Source organism: Erithacus rubecula (genome assembly GCF_903797595.1).
Source record: "Erithacus rubecula genome assembly, chromosome: 21".
NCBI classification, from domain to species: domain Eukaryota; kingdom Metazoa; phylum Chordata; class Aves; order Passeriformes; family Muscicapidae; genus Erithacus; species Erithacus rubecula.
In genome coordinates this window covers 2,900,666-2,916,807 of record NC_136673.1, presented here as the reverse complement: position 1 = coordinate 2,916,807, position 16,142 = coordinate 2,900,666, and the positions used below count along the sequence as shown (strand labels likewise).

Below are 16,142 nucleotides of genomic sequence, written 5' to 3'. Positions count from 1 at the left end.
TGATAAGGAATTAAAATGCAAGTGAGAACAGGCCAGGGAGAGAGAGAACTGAGAGGGATTGCAGAGTTGAAATGCTCAGGGTGTAAAATCCATGATTCTATGAAGGTCAGGTTGGACAGAGCTCTGAGCAACCTGATCTGGTTGAAGACATCACTGCTCATTGCAGGGGGCTGGACCAAACGACCTTTAATGGTCCCTAATAACAAACCACCCCATGATTTTACTTGGTAATGTGGAGCAGGCTGTCCTTGTCCTGAGCTGGCAGAGCTCTCCCCGTGTTCCAGCAGCACCTGCAGGGGCTCCCACCTGCAGCCCAGCCCTGGTGGTTCTGCAGTGCAGCTCCAGAGCAGCTTCTCCACCCCAGCACTGCCACCTTCCCCTTCCCCAGCCTGCCAGAGGCTCCCACACCAAAAAGAACTCAGGAAACACCTCCTGAGCTTCAGATGCTGGCTGTCCCCCACTGCCTCTGCCCTGGGTGTGTCTGGGTTCTAAATGAGCTCTCCCTGCCCAAGAGCACGTCCCCACCATCCCAAATCCCTCCTGAGGCACCTTCATCTCCTCCCTGTCCCTCCTCACTGCACACACATCCAAACCTTGGTGAGGTAGGGAATCAGAGCAGCAGCTTTGCTGAAACTCGGGGATATTGTTGGGAAAAGGAGCTTGGATGTGGCTGCAGCATCCCAAATCCATGGGGGACAGAGCCAGGGCTGGCAAATGAGCAGGAGGAGAGCTGCTGCTGCTTCCCCTCATGTTTAGGGCTTGAAAACCCAGCAAGGCTCCCTGAACTGAGCGGGTTATGAGCCCAGAGCTGGCTCTGCCCCTGCCCATCCCTGAGCTGGGCAGGATTCCCGGGGCAGCTCCTGAGGGATGCTCGGGATGCTCCCACCTTCATCCTGCTGCCTTTGGCTTCCAGTCCCAGAGCTGTAGGCTCCATCAGTGAACAGGGGAAGCAGCTGGGAAATGATCTTTGCGGGGAGGAGGTTTATATTGTGTACTATTTTCCACCTTCCTCTTTTTTCTCCTCTGCATAAACCTGTAACAAACGCAGGTTTCCAGCAGGGCTGGGGTAGCCAGGGCTGCTCTTTTGTCTTGGCTGGATCAGAGCAGCTCTTTCAGCTCCTTCCTCCACCTGGCTGCAGCTCTCATTCTCAATTCTGTGCCTTTCACAGCTCAGCAAAGCTCCTTTTCTTGGGGACAGCGATGAGGACAATTGTCATTAAGAGGTGTGAGACAAACACAAGCACCCGACACTTGTTCCTGAGCTGGTTGCCTGTAATTAAACCAACCCTCAGCAGGGCAGAGGGTGGGCACAGAGGGGTGGATGGGACTCGTGGTGCTCACCAGCCTTCCCCTCTTTTCCAGCCTGCGGGAAGCTGACGGGAATCAGTGACCCGATCACAATTAAAACCTCTGGGTCCCGCTTTGGATCGTGGATGACGGATCCCCTGGCTCCTGAGGGAGAGAACAAGGTAAGAGTGTGACAGCATCACCCCTGATGGCTGAGGACAGTGGATGCTCATCCCGGGGAACCTGGGGAATGTCTTCACCCATCCCACAGGGCTGAGCATCCCAGGGAGGATGAGGAGGATGAGGAGAAGCTCAGCAGCCCCTGCCCTGGTCCCTTCCCTGGCCAGGTGAAACTCACTGCAGCAGAGGCTCACAATTATCACCACGAGGTCTGTGTGGAAAATGAAAAAAAAAAAACAAAACAAGTATTGGGTTTCTAATCTGTGTTTTGCAGGCAGGAGGGAGCTGGGGCTGAGCAGAGGGATCCATGGTGCTGCTCCCTGCTGCTCTTGTGCTGCCAGCACCTCTGATAATTTCATCTGCCTGCATTTGCCCTCCATCCTCCACCTTCATTGTTGTGAGGAATTAACTGACTGCAGCCAGAGAGAGATTTGTTTTGCTTTGTTTTGGTCTTTTTTTTTTTTCCATTCAGACCATTCAATTTTGATCCTGAGGAGGTAGGAGGCCAATAACTGGCTGAAAATCAATCCCAGCTCCCCATGACTGATGGAATGGAAAATATCTCGAGTGTTTGCCGAGGATTTGCAGGCAGCAAAACAAAACGAAAAGCACAAAGCTTGGCTGCCTGTAATTCCCTTCTGCATGCAGCATCCTTCAAAGGATAAAGGCACCAGCAAGGGCTGGATCAGGGCACCTATTTTGGGATCTGTGCCCTGGCATCAGCTCTGGAGCTCAGAGAGGACAAGGGATGCTCTGGAGAAGTCACCCCTGGGTGGTTTCTTTGGAGGTGACTTGAGTTGTTGGGCTCATTCCCTCCTGCAGCCAAGTGGTTGGCACTGGTTCCCCAATTCAACACCTTCATATTTCACAGTTATTAAGCAAAATTTCACCTCCAGCCCAAATAAAATCTTGCTTAGAGGTGAGATGGGAAGGTTTTGCCCACATCACATCTCATTTTGCTCAAGAGAGGGGACAGAATTGTCCCTTTCAGGCTGTGTTTGCTGCTTCCCTTGGCACTAAGATGATTTTCAGCTGAAGCTGGTGCTTCAGATGCTACAGATCCTCCCATGTCTTCAGAGAGTTTTGTCTTAAACTGCTATTTTTTGATTTTTTTTTTAGCCATGCCTTTTTCTGCAGTGTATTTTTGTTGTACAAGTAGGCTGCAAACTGGAGCTGGAGCTTCCCAAGCCTCTCTGTGTATTTAATATATAAAACCTGCTGGGAATTTTATTAGGAACACACCATTAAGTGAACTTCACTGGCTGCTCAGCAGAGTGAGGACAGAGAGAGGAGCAGTTCATCATCCCAGCCCCTGTCCCCGAGCCCCAGGAGGTGTTTGGTGTTCTTGTGATCATTTGTTCATGTCATGAAACCATGGAACACAGCTGGGGGAGATTTGTGACTCCTGTGGGATGCTGAGAGCTGGGCTTGCTGTGCATGGACAGGAGGAGGCTGTTCAGAGCCAGCTGCTGTGATGGGACATTGCTCATCCATCAATCTCTGCTTTTCCAGAGCTTGGAATGCTCCAGGTTCCTGCAGCCCCTGCCTGGTGACACTGCTGGGCTTTAAAAACTGAGCACAACACATTTGCATGTTGAATTTTTAATACCGGATAATGAAATGGGAGCAGCAAAGACAGAGTCATATTTGGGATGATTTTTTTCCCCTACAACTTCCCCAACTGGTCCAGCTGAAATTTCATTTCCAGCTCTGGGTGTTCTCTGGTGCTTTTGCAGCCAACCCCAAGCCCACCAAGGTTGGGGGCTGAGGGTCAGAACCTTTTTCCCCACCTCTGCAGGCTTTGCAGGGAGGTAATGCTGCAAGGCTGAAATTCCCTGCAAAGTTTTTGGAAACCCCAATTGACTTCCCCAAGGCAGCAGGCAAATGTTGGGCTGCCCTTCTCAAAGACTGATGATCACACTCCAGACACAGAGCTGTCAGATTTTGCAAGGGGTTTGCAGAAGAAATCTGCAATACATCACCCAAATCTGCAGCCTTAAAGGCTTCCCTCTTGCTAAATTTACCTTTTCTCCTTCCTAAATTTACCTTTTCTCCTTCCTAAATTTACTTTTTCTCCTTCCTAAATTTACCTTTTCTCCTTCCTAAATGGCTCTTACAGAAAGTAGCTCTCTCATTTTCAGGCAGCAACTGCATCCAGAATGTCAGTGGCTGGCTGGATATTTCTTGTGGATATTAACTGCACAGCTTGGTCATTTGCCTCGGAATTGGTTTCATATAACAAAAGCTATTTTTTTTTTTAAGGAGTCTAGACAGTGTCCCCAGCGAACTGGCACTTAAATGATGATCTAAAATCTCTCCCCAACCTACCCAGAGCAAGATTTAGATGTCTTTGCCTCTTATATTTCAGCAGCCTCGCTTTAAGCTTTTGATGCAGCAGAGTATGATTTTTAAACCAATATGGACTTTTTGCCTGAATTTGCCTGACAATGAGTGATTGCATCCCTCGCTCCTGCATTCCAAATTAATGGAGTTGTGCACAGCAGCTGCTGTAATTTACTGAGTGCTACCGGGGGAAGCAAAAAGCAGCAGCCACAGAAAATGCTGGGTTTAGCCAGGGAAAAGCTGCTAATTGCCCTGGGGAAGGGAGGGTGGTGCCAGCCACCAGCACTCCCTGGGGAGCACTAAAGCCAAGGAGATAGCAGGTTATCCCCCAGGGAAAGCTTTGCTGTTCCCTGGATTTCTTGGCTGATTTGGGGGGCTCAGAAATTCGGGTTATTTCTGGATGTAGGTGACAGATGCAGGCTGGATTCAAGGCCAGGTTGGACGGGATTTGGAGCAGCCTGGTCTGGTGGAAGGTGTCCTTGGCAGGGATGAGTCTTAAGCTCCATTCCAAACCATTTTATGATGATTCCACGATCCCTGGCTGCAGATTTCTCTCCCAGCTGTGTTCTTGAGATGACCAAGAGTTTCACACACCATTCCAAACCATTTTATGACAATTCCATGATCCCTGGCTGTGGATTTCTCTCCCTGCCCAGTTCTTGAGGTGACCAAGACCATTCCAAACAATTTTATGACAATTGCACGATCCCTGACTATCAAGAGTTTTAATCTCAATTCCAAACCATTTAATGATGATTTCACAGTCCCTGGCTGTGGATTTCTGTCCCAGCCCTGTTCTTGAGGTGGCCAAGAGTATCACACACCATTCCAAACCATTTAATGACAATTTCACAGTCCCTGGCTGTGGATTTCTGTCCCAGCCCTGTTCTCAAGGTGACCAAGAGTATCACACACCATTCCAAACCATTTAATGACAATTTCACAGTCCCTGGCTGTGGATTTCTGTCCCAGCCCTGTTCTCAAGGTGATCAAGAGTTTTAAGTTCCATTCCAAACCATTTTATGACAATTCCATGATCCCTGGCTATCAAGAGTTTCAATCTCAATTCCAAACCATTTTATGACAATTCCATGATCCCTGGCTGTGGATTTCTGTCCCAGCCCAGTCCCTGAGGCGATCCCTGACCCCGCTGTGTTTGTGTGGCACAGGTCTGGTACATGGACAGCTACCACAACAACCGCTTCGTGCGCGAGTACAAATCCATGGCAGATTTCATGAACACCGACAACTTCACCTCCCACCGCCTCCCCCACCCGTGGTCGGGCACGGGCCAGGTCGTCTACAACGGCTCCATCTACTTCAACAAATACCAAAGCCACATCATCATCAGGTTCGACTTGAAAACGGAGACCATCCTCAAGACGCGCAGCCTGGACTACGCCGGCTACAACAACATGTACCACTACGCCTGGGGCGGCCACTCGGACATCGACCTCATGGTGGATGAGAACGGGCTCTGGGCCGTCTATGCCACCAACCAGAACGCTGGCAACATCGTCATCAGCAAGCTGGACCCCAACACACTGCAGAGCCTGCAGACCTGGAACACCAGCTACCCCAAACGCAGCGCTGGTGAAGCCTTCATCATCTGCGGCACGCTCTACGTCACCAACGGCTACTCGGGCGGCACCAAGGTGCACTATGCCTACCAGACCAACGCCTCCACCTACGAGTACATTGACATCCCCTTCCAGAACAAGTACTCCCACATCTCCATGTTGGACTACAACCCCAAGGATCGGGCTCTCTACGCCTGGAACAACGGGCATCAAATCCTGTACAACGTCACCCTCTTCCACGTCATCCGCTCCGATGAGTTGTAGCCCGGTTTTTTGGTTAGGAACTTGGGTTTGGGGAGGGAGAAAACAAAAAAAAAAAAAAAAACAAACAAATAAATAAATAAATAAATGTGAAAATTTAAAAAAATGTATAAGTAATTGAAAGGCGAAAAAAGGGAGAAACTAATTTAAAAAAAAAACGCTAATAAAGAAACATACTTTAAAAACACACTTTAAAAACATACTTTAAATAAATAAACGTACAAACAGCTGCCAAAATCAAGACCAACGTCATGGAGGATTATTCAGCATAAACCTGACAGATCAGCATTACCTCTACATTTCTAGAAGTCTGGCCCTGTGTTATAGACTCACGAGTAACCGCGTACCTGCAGCTGGAACTGCACTCAGAGAACCACTTCAGTTTGGGGTTTTGTTTTGTTTCTGTTCCGATAGCAAACCTAGAGAACATCCTCAAGCAGTAAGGCAATGACTGTTGGAAGTTCACCCTCGGGAGCCTCGCTCTCCTCCGTGTGTGGGTTGCATGGACATTCCCCCCGGCGTCACGGGCAGCTGTGATGGATGTGTGGAAAGGAAAAGCAGAAAAAGCAGGAAAAGCAGGAAAAGCAGGAAAAGCTGACCCGTGAGGAGCTCTGGCTGTCTCAACAAGACCTATCACAGGTTAGTTTTCTTTGCCTTCCATTGCAGCTACTGTCTCTCTCAACTGTGTTCTTGTCACTTAGATTAACTGTGCTGAGACCCGAAGTAGCTCATGGATCTGTGTCTTAGTAACTTATTAAACACGATGGTTTAAGTATGTATTATGAACAAGTTGTTGTACCCATATTGTTTGAACTTATGTATTCAGCAACTATATTGTATAATGTATGTCTGTTATTTACCAGAGGTGGCAAAACTTTGTATGTCCAGTTTATGCAATGAATGTTGTAAATGCAATGATGTAGTTTGGATTTAATAAATGATGGTTTTTTCGTTTCTAAAAAGGCAAAAAAAAATAAATAAAAAGGTCAGTGTTCACCCTTATACACAGGTAACCAAGTTCATGTTGATAATTACAGGAATATTCTCTTACTGTTATACTATCTGCATAGAATTATGGTGGTTGGAAATCACTTCCATGGAGATTCTGTGGCAGCAGATTCCCATGGGAAGCGTTGTTTATGGAAGTGTGAAGGTAATTAAATTTTTTTTTTAAGAGGAAAACTTTGTACTATCCACAGTTATCTAAGGAACAATAAAACTATTAGGAGACTTCGCTGCTTTGTTTGTTTCTTCTCTCTGTGTGAGTGAGGGAGTGCAGGGGGAAGAACAGGAATTTTGGGGGGTAAAAGCTGAGCAGCCATCTCGAATTTCCTTCCAGGGAATATTCCCTGATGTGTATCTGGGGCTGGGAGGGTGGAGGGTTGGCTCTCAGCTCTGTGGGGATTCCCTACCCATTTTCATCTGGAGCAGGAGATAAAATCCTGCTGTGGGCAGGGTCCAGCCACCCCTCAGGGACTGACAGTGCCTGGTGTTGGTGCCACAACAGGAGGAAATCTCACCCTGTGCCACCTTTACTGGAGCTGCAGACACTGCTTTGGACAACTGGATCCCATTCCTTCTTGGGTTCTTGGAATTGTCCCCACCCTGAGTGTGCTACAGGCTTGTGCAGGTAAAAATCTCCTTTATTTAACTTGTTGTAAAGAGTGACTGTTCTAAAGTGCCACTGCTGGGGGCTGGGCACCAGCACCATCAACCCTGTTGGTTGACCCTCACAGGATGCCCATCTCCCTCTGGTGTGAAATTTGGAGTCCCATCTCTCTTTGGAGTGAGATGTGAGGTCCTGTTTCCCTCAGGTGTGAGATTTGGGATCCCATCTCTCTCTCTGTGTGATATTTAAGGTCCCATCTCTCTCTGCTGTGAAATTTGGGGTCCCATCTCTCTCTCTGTGAAATTTGAGGTCCTATCTCTCTCTACTCTAAAATGGGGGGTCCCATCTCTCCCCTGCACCCCCAGAAGAACAATATTGAGCAATTCCCCCTCCAGCCAGCTCTGGGTGAAGGGACAGCACCTTTCCCAGCCATCCAGGGAGCCCCCTGAGCTGGATCTCAGGGGCAGCTGGGGCACAGTCCCTGTGCCAGCTGCAAAGGGCTCGCTGGGGTGGCACTGGGGCTTTGTTGCCTCTTCCCCCACAGACTGGCCATATTTAGCACCACCAGGAATGCCAATTTTTCAGGCAAGTGGCCCAGTGAGGCTGAGCCTTTGGGCTCAGCAGATGGATGGTTTAGGGCCCTGGGAAGGAGCAGGGATCACCAAGGTCAGGAAATTGAATATCAGCAATCGCTGTTTGCCGCAAGCTGCACAAATGGATTTCAACCTCTCAGCCTTTGCAGCAGCTCCCTGCTGGGCTCTCCAGCAGGAGGAGGGAAAAGGAAAACAACAAAACAGTGTAATGTGGTTTCTCAGGGCTGGATTAAACCACAAGCACCGAGCAATCCTCCCTCCCTGTGAAGATGTTGCAGGGGCTGAGGCTGCCCTGTGTCAGCACTGCTGCTCTCGCTGAAGCCTTGGCTGGATGCAGAATGGGGACAGCTCTCTGAGGACTCATTCCTCTGCTGCACTCTGCAATTCCAGCTCTCTGGACTGCCAGGTTTGTGGAGAACTTTGTTATTTAGCAGTGGTTTTCCCTCAAAGATGCTCAAAAAGGGGACCTGGAGACCCCATCGTGTAATTGGCAGCAGTATTGATCCTCGATGTGCAGGAGAAATCTGTTAAGCCAAAAAAGCAGAAAGGCACCTGCAGCCATTTCTATTTAATTATTTCTTCAGTGCAAACTCATTGTAGGGCAGCACACTGTTATTACAGGGTTAGGCTGGATCCAGGGGTGCTGCAACCCATGGGACAGAGGCTGATGATGGCACCAGGGCTGGGCTTTGCACTGGAGCTGCTCCTGCCCAGCTCCTCCAGGGCCTCAGGGTGGAAAAGTGTGTGGGAACCCTGGCTGTACCACGTGCTGGATTGCTTTTTGGTGTGGGTTATTGTCCCAGCAGCCAGGCCTTGTGTCCTCCATCCTAGAACATGTTTAATGAGGAGGTAGTTCCTCTCCAAGACTTAGAGAGATGGGACCCCCAATCTCACACAGAGAGAGATGGGACCCCAAACCATATGCCATGGAGAGATAGGACCCCAAATCTTACACCAGGGAGAGATGGGACCCCAAACCTCACAGAGAGAGAGTTGGGACCCCAAACTTCATACCAGGGAGAGATGGGACCCCAAATCTCATACAGAGAGAGATGGGAGCCCAAACCTGACGCCAGAGAAAGACAGGACCCCAAATCTAACACAGAGAGAAATGGGACCCCAAACCTCACAGCAGAGGGAAATGGGACCTCACATCTTACAGCAAGACCTCTGCAGGTTTTGAAGAGCTTGTCCCAGCCAAAGTGTCCAGTTTTGGGGAGAGGTTTTGAGCAGAGCACAGCACGTGGCAGGGCACCACTGAACCCTGCAGAGCCCACCCAGGCCCCCTGCCCCACCACAAACATCCTGTGCCAAATTCCCCACAGCCAGCGTGGGCATTGGACAGGAGCTGAGGACAAAAGAACACACCTGCTTCAAAACATCGATCTGCAAAAATAAATCAAATTACAGAAAGGCAAAATAATGCTGTTTGCTTTAGGGCACGGCTACATTTAGATTCTAATTTTCCGAGTACAATTCATTTAAGACAAAGGCTCCAGAGCACAAAATGTCCTTGAACACAGCAGAGCCAGAGCAGCTCCTGTGTAACATGTACCCAAAGTTAATGAGATGAGAGAAGAGCTTTGAGGGGTGTACCTTTGTCCTATTTGCCTGTAGTGCAATATTCTATAAATGGATGCCATATGGCCATGCACTTAATGGTATGGATTAGATTGGAAGTGGATGAGCCACTCAAAGACAAGAATGTCCCAGAGGATTGCTTTCTATAGCCTGTGACTTAATTATTTGATGCACGAGGCTTGTTGGTCCAAATTTAGTCCTGGGAGTGAGTGAGCTGCCTCAGAGGAGCATCTGACCACAGTTCTGTGTGTGTTTTTGTGCTGTTCACATTTGCCCAGGTGTTCCTTGGGAAGCTCTGGGCTTGGGAATCTGCAGAGGCCAAGCTGCTCCCAGCCCCACCAGCAGAGTCCATAACTGGGGCAGATTTGATGGAAAGGGAGTTTTTATGAATGGCTTAAACTGAAATAAGGGAGATTTACATGAGATATTTGGATAATTTTTTCCTGTGAGGGTGGGGAGGCCCTGGCACAGGTACCCAGGAAATCTGTGGCTGCCCCTGGATCCCTGAAGTGTCCAAGGCCAGGTTGGATGGGTGCTGGAACACCCTGGGACAGTGGGAGGTGTGGGATGAGATGCTCTATAAGGTCCCATCCAACCCAAACCATTCCATGATTTAATTTTGCCTTCATCCTGAGCCAGAGGGACCAGTGCCCTCCAGCTGGGGCACTCCTGCCCTGGGATGAAGGGGGCACCTGGTGGGATTTGCTCTCATTCCTGCACTTCACCAAGCCATGATCCTCCCCTGCCCTTGGCTCTGACCCATCCCCCTTCCCTGGAGCCCATCCCAGGGGATCCTGCCCAGCTCTGGGCTGGGAAATTCAGTCCTGGGGCTGTGAAATGCAGCTTTGAGCAGTGAAATGCAGCTCAGGGCTCTAAAACCCATCTTTGGGCAGTGAAATGCAGCTTTGGGCTGCAAAATACAACTTTGGGTTTTGAAATGCATCTTTGGGTTTTGAAATGTATCTTTGGGCTGTGAAACGCAGCTCAGGGCTGTAAAACCCATCTTGGAGCTGTGAAATACAGTTTTGGGCAGTGAAATGCAACTCAGGGCTGTGAAACTCATCTTTGGGCAGTGAAATGCATTTCCAGGAGCTGTGCAATGCCCCCCAGCCTGTCCCAGGATTAAATCACTCAGCAGCTGCCCTGGAAGCCAGGCACAAACCCTGGCTGGTGTTTAGCATCATCACAACTCCGAGAGCTAAAAATTTCCCTTTCTTCCTTTGCTGCTACTTCCCTGACCTTCATTAGTCCTGCAAGCAGCGAGTGCTGAGCCCATATGGAGACAGTTATCATAAAAAACTGAATCCTGGCCCCTTAATTAGCTGCTCATTATCGAAGAGCTCCATATTGGAGCATTAAGAACTCGAGAAGCAATTTGTTGAGTTTCCAATTAAAACTTTTTTTTGAGAATTGTTGAGCCTTTTAATACTTTGTGTTTACAAATGGCCTTGGACCCACACCAACACACACATCTCCTTCACTGGGGAAATACAACTGAGGAGCTGCTCGTTATTTATATGAAACCCCAGGTTTTAATAAAGCCATAAACCATGTCAATGAGGCTGCTCTTTTCATACCTGATACAATAGAGATGACTCTGAATGAGTGCAGAGGAGTTAGAATCATTAAGAGGGCAATTAGAGGCTGATTTCCTAATAACTCCACTTTTACAGCACTGTAAAAACAAATGTACACATCCCCCTCTATATTAATTTACCTTGGATGTGCTCCTGCCTGCTGACAGGTCCTGAGACCCTCAGTTTCTGCAGCCTCAGGATCATCAGGAATAAATAAAAGCCAGCTGGGCATGGATTATATTCAATGGATCACACAAACTGGGAGCTGGAGGAAACACAGGAGGAAAATTCAGTCTCCTGCAAAGCACAGATGGGTCCATGGACAGATTTATTGTGATGGCCAAAAATTTGGAGAGGTGAGTGACTACTTGACAAGCCCAGGGATGAGCTGTTCCTAAAATGTGCAGGGCAGGGGAGCAGCAGTGGCTCTGCTGACGTGGAGAGGGATGAAGGGATGTGCTGCAAACCTCCCAAACATTTTGGAAGGGATGGCCACGCTCCCATCACATCCTGAGGGTAAAGGAGGGATGCAGCAGAACAGGCACCAGCCCTCAGGGGTTGAACTCACCCCAAACGACTTCTTCCTCCTGAAAAACAGAGCCAGGAAGAAGAAATCCACAGCTGTTGTGTAACCAGCACAGGAGGACACGGGAGGAGTGTTTTTGGGGTGTGACAGCCCCAGGAGCCACAACCTGAGCTGGGCTTTTGTTCTCAGCACTTGTGCTGATACATTTATCTTCTCTGGGATGTTGTAAAACCAGGAGCTGATCTGGATTGAACATGTCATTTGTATTCCCACGCTGGTTTTGAAGCAAATCTGTCAAATTAAACAAAAAAAAAAAAAGGAATGAAAAGAGGAGGGATTGCATAAGGAATTGCCTGGGCATGCAGCTGTGGTCACTGATGGCTTGGTGGCTTTGGTGTCCTTGGAGAGGAGGCAGAAGTGACCCTGAGGAGCAGGGGTGGGACAGGGAGCAGCATCCCAGAGCAGCTGGAACCCCACAGGGGCTCAGCACCATCCCCACAGGTTTGTTCCCTACAGCATCCTCCCAGTTTTGGCAGCTGAGCTTTCTCCCACCCTCCTTCTGCCTTTCTGACCTGGCTTTTAGAGAACCTCCCCACCTCGAGAAGAATTTCCCCATTTATCTCATTTTGGCACTTTCTGAGCTGAGAAAAGGAGTCTGCAGGCAGAGCAGCACCATGGGCCCCCAGCACCAGAGACCTTGGGGACAGGAAACACAAATCTGCCATCTGTGACAATTTGACATTCACCAGTCATGCTGCACCAGGGTCCTGTCACTCTGAGTGAGTGTTTGAGCTCCTGCTCTCCGTGGCCTGAGCAGAATCCCATTCCCATCTGTCTTGGGCTGCAATCCAGGATGTGCCCAGCAATGTGGATTCTGTCCCCATCTGTTAAACCAGGTGTGGCAGTGACCCTGATCTCCTGGCACATATTCTCTGCTAATGGGCCATCTTTAAACGAGCTGGGGCAATCATCTTTATCTTTCCCACAGCCCATCCTCCCTCCAGGAGATATCTCCTGTTAATGGGCCATTGTTTAAAACTGGGTGTGGCAGTGACTCTTGTCACTGTGGGAGATATCTCCTGTTAATGGGCCATTGTTAAAACTGGGTGTGTCAGTGACTCTTATCCCTGTAGGAGATATCTCCTGTTAATGGGCCATTGTTAAAAACTGGGTGTGGCAGTGACTCTTGTCCCTGTGGGAGATATCTCCTGTTAATGGGCCATTGTTAAAAACTGGGTGTGGCAGTGCAGTGTGGTAGTTTTGCAGGTGTTTGGGATGGTTTGGGGTGGTTTTGTAGCTGTTTCCTGCATTCCCAGCACTGCCCTCTGAACCAACAGGACTCCGTGCCCAGATCCCATCATCAACACTTGCTTTGGAAAACTCAATAAACCAGAGGGGATTTTTGCACAGGAAAAAAAAAAAAAAAAAAACCAAAAAAAACCAACAAACCTGTCAGCCGTTTAATTACCAACCCTCGTTAGTGCGTTACCATAATGAGAGATGCTGCCAGATGTTCACATCCCCACTCCTCCCAGGGGGGAGCCAGGGCTGGAGCCCCTCCCCAGGCATGCACAGAGCTGGGATAAAGAGCAGGGAAATGTTCCAGCCCTGTGCAGCTGGAGCAGATGGGAGAAAACCCGAGGCAAAGCAACCAGTGAAGGGTCAGCAGGAAATTTGTCCTGGGGGTGGTGGTGTCTAATGGGCTGTGTGAGCAGCTGAAATGCTCTGCTGGAAGCAGAGGCTGCTGCTGGAATGAGGCCACCAGAGCTCTAACATGGTTTATTTAAATAATAAATGAAGTGTGGATACTGGGATTGCCAGGAAAGGTTTTTGGGGGTGTTCTGAGAGGTGTTGTAGGTGCTCTGCCAGGTCAAGCACCCACCTGGAGCCTCACAGGAGTCCTCAAGAATCACAGAAACTCCTGATTTGGGTTGGATTTGGGTTTGTGGATTCCTGGGTTGGTTTGGGTTTGAAGGTTGGCAATGTTAAATGAAAACGTTGATGAAAAATGAAGCCAGACACTGGAAAGGGGAAAAAAAAAATAGTGGAAAACTTTGGATTTCAGTCTTGTGTTGCTTTGAACATGACCAAGTGGGTTTGGAGTATAAAACAGCAAGGGACTGGTTCTGCTGGTGGAAAAAATCAGCAAATCATCTCCTTCCACCCCAGACACTTTTCCCTTGCCCAGGTTGCTCCAAGCCCTGTCCAGCTCAGCTCAGCTCAGCCAGGCTCAACCAAGCTCAGCTCAGCCAGGCTCAGCCCAGCTGCATGAAAACAGGATGGGGAAATCAAACTGTGGTGGGTCATTAATTACCTCCTTCCTAACGAAGGAAAAGAAGGACACTCCGTGAGAACACCCCCAAAAAACATGAGGAACAAGAACTGCCTGGACATGGAAGGGAGAAAAGGACTTGGATCACTTCATCCCATAGCAACAGGAGGAGCATGTTCACAGCAGAGCCCTAAAAAAGGAGCTGTTAAAATAAACATTGGCATATCTCACACCTCCCCCTTCCCTGAAGGATGCTCCCTGGAAACACATGTGGACAAGCCAGGGAAGGAAAATAGGGATGAAGGGGGAGATGAGAGGGATTCTAATTAAGTGCTGAAATTAATCTCTGTTGTCTTCCAGTATCTAATAAGTTTAATGATTTGGTGTCTCTGTTGTTCACTGACATTGCTCTTGCAGAGCATCTGGTCATGTTATCATTTTGCATTTTGTATCCTAAAATACTCCAACAGTTCTGTGGAGCTTTTGCCCTACATTTCACATTTTAGGCAGGTAACCTCTCTTTAGACCCCATGGCCTCTCTGCAAGCACCCTTCAAACTTCAAGTCCAGCTGGTTTCCCCTGCTTTTTATGTATTACTGTGCTGTGTGGAGGGATAAAAAAATCCCATTTTTCTTTTATGAACTGGAATAAAAATCCTGGAGCCTTTACAAGCCTGTGCTGGCTCTGCTTTAGGGTGTCCTAGGGTGGATACTTTGAGCAGCAAAGGTCTCTGGTGTGGGAAATCCATTTCAATTCTGGGAAATCCATCTCAGTTCTGGGAAATCCATCCCCCCTCTCTCTGGGAAATCCATCCCCCTCATTCTGGGCACACAGCCCCTCACAGGCACAGCTGGGAGGTCACCGATTATTTTTGGAAATCCCAAAATTTCCTACCTGCATGCAGGTATCACACCCCAGACAAACAGAGTCGAGTTTGCACATGCTGATTTCCCAGGAAAAGCCAAGATAATGGGATTTTGGAGCTAACATCACACTTGCACTTCCATCCCTTCCTCTTTCCCCTCTTTTTTGGTTTTATTTTGGGGTCAGGGTGTGTTATCATCACAGCAGAGCAACTGGAAATGTGATGTGGTCAGAGAGCAGAGCAGTAATGAGACAACACTGAGGAAAACACTGGGAAATTAAAAAAAAAAAAAAAAGCTCCAAGAAATCAAATTGTCCCTGTTGTGGAAGCAATAACAGCAGCAGGTGGAGGGGGGAGTTTGCTGTGACTCCTGTTCCTGGGACTGGGAGCTGGGCAAATTCCATCAGCTCCATGGAACAGCAGGGCTTGGGAATGTGGGAGACACCCAGTCCTGGGAAGCCTCATTGCCACTGAATTCACTCCTGTGCTGAAGTGTGGGCTGCTCTCCACACCTTTGGGATATCCACACTTCAGGATATTTCCCTTCTGCCCTGGCAATGGCTGTAGCTCTGGCAGGGGGCTGTTGAGGAAAGCTGTTTAAAGCAGAATTCAGTGGGCAGCAGGAGCAGCCTGGTTTTCCTCACTCATCCACGTGGCTGTTCCACAGGGAAAAATCTTGAGGATTTTTCTAGTCTAACTTTCTCAGGCTCAGCTAGGGACCTTTCTCTAATATAAACATAAAGAATTATAATAAAACCTAAACACCTGCTGGATCTGTGAGAAAGCCTGGCACAAGGGGTGTTGTTTTTCTGACCAGTGAGTCTTTTCTATTTTGTTTTGCATTATCTCTTTTATTTAAAGCCATGGTTTTCTTCAATAAATTGCTCTTTCTTGCACCATGCAAGAGGGGTCATATTACTGTGACCATTCATCACTCTACAGCCTCATACAGTTACACATCCATCATTTCTCATGGAAAAAAAACAGGTGCTGAGAGACTCCAAACCCTCAAATAAAACTGCTTTTGGAGGAGCACTGAGCTGAAGGAGATGGGAGCAGGGTGAATTGTCACCTCACCCTGGGGAATGTCACCAAGAGCCCTTCAACCTGTTGGAGTCAGTGAGTCAGGGATCTCTCTGGATTCTTCACAGAGAAATCAGAGTGCAGGGGTTGAATTAAAGCCTGTGGATGGGTTCAAGTGCATTAAGCCACTCACACATAAAGGTGACATTTAAGTAGAAGTAAGTCAGTAATTTTAGGGTGAGCTCTGATGCTTTTAGTAAGTGAAAGGTTTCAAATGCCACAGTAGCAGTTCCAGTTCTAGTGAAGGTTCAAACTCACTGATATCTTCAGCAAGAGGCTCCAGGCCCACAGCTGTAGACAGGACTTAGACATAACAGAGCTATAGCAAGAATATTGCTGACATTTTTTAGATAGAACAAGATGGAGTGTATGAGTAGTTCTATAC

The 16,142-nt window shown here is 48.4% G+C and overlaps 1 protein-coding gene across 2 annotated transcripts in view; it reads left to right on the top strand.

The window, feature by feature from the left end:
• The window catches only part of OLFM1 (olfactomedin 1), a 31,731-nt gene extending 24,846 nt beyond the window's left edge, over positions 1–6,885 (top strand). For both annotated transcript variants that reach the window (XM_079324163.1, XM_079324162.1), the window contains exons 5-6: positions 1,363–1,469; positions 4,980–6,885. In XM_079324163.1, coding sequence (XP_079180289.1) covers positions 1,363–1,469; positions 4,980–5,654 — 782 coding nt within the window. In that variant the 3' untranslated portion in view covers positions 5,655–6,885. The remainder of the gene's footprint in view (positions 1–1,362; positions 1,470–4,979) is intronic.
• The last annotated feature ends 9,257 nt before the right edge of the window (positions 6,886–16,142 follow it).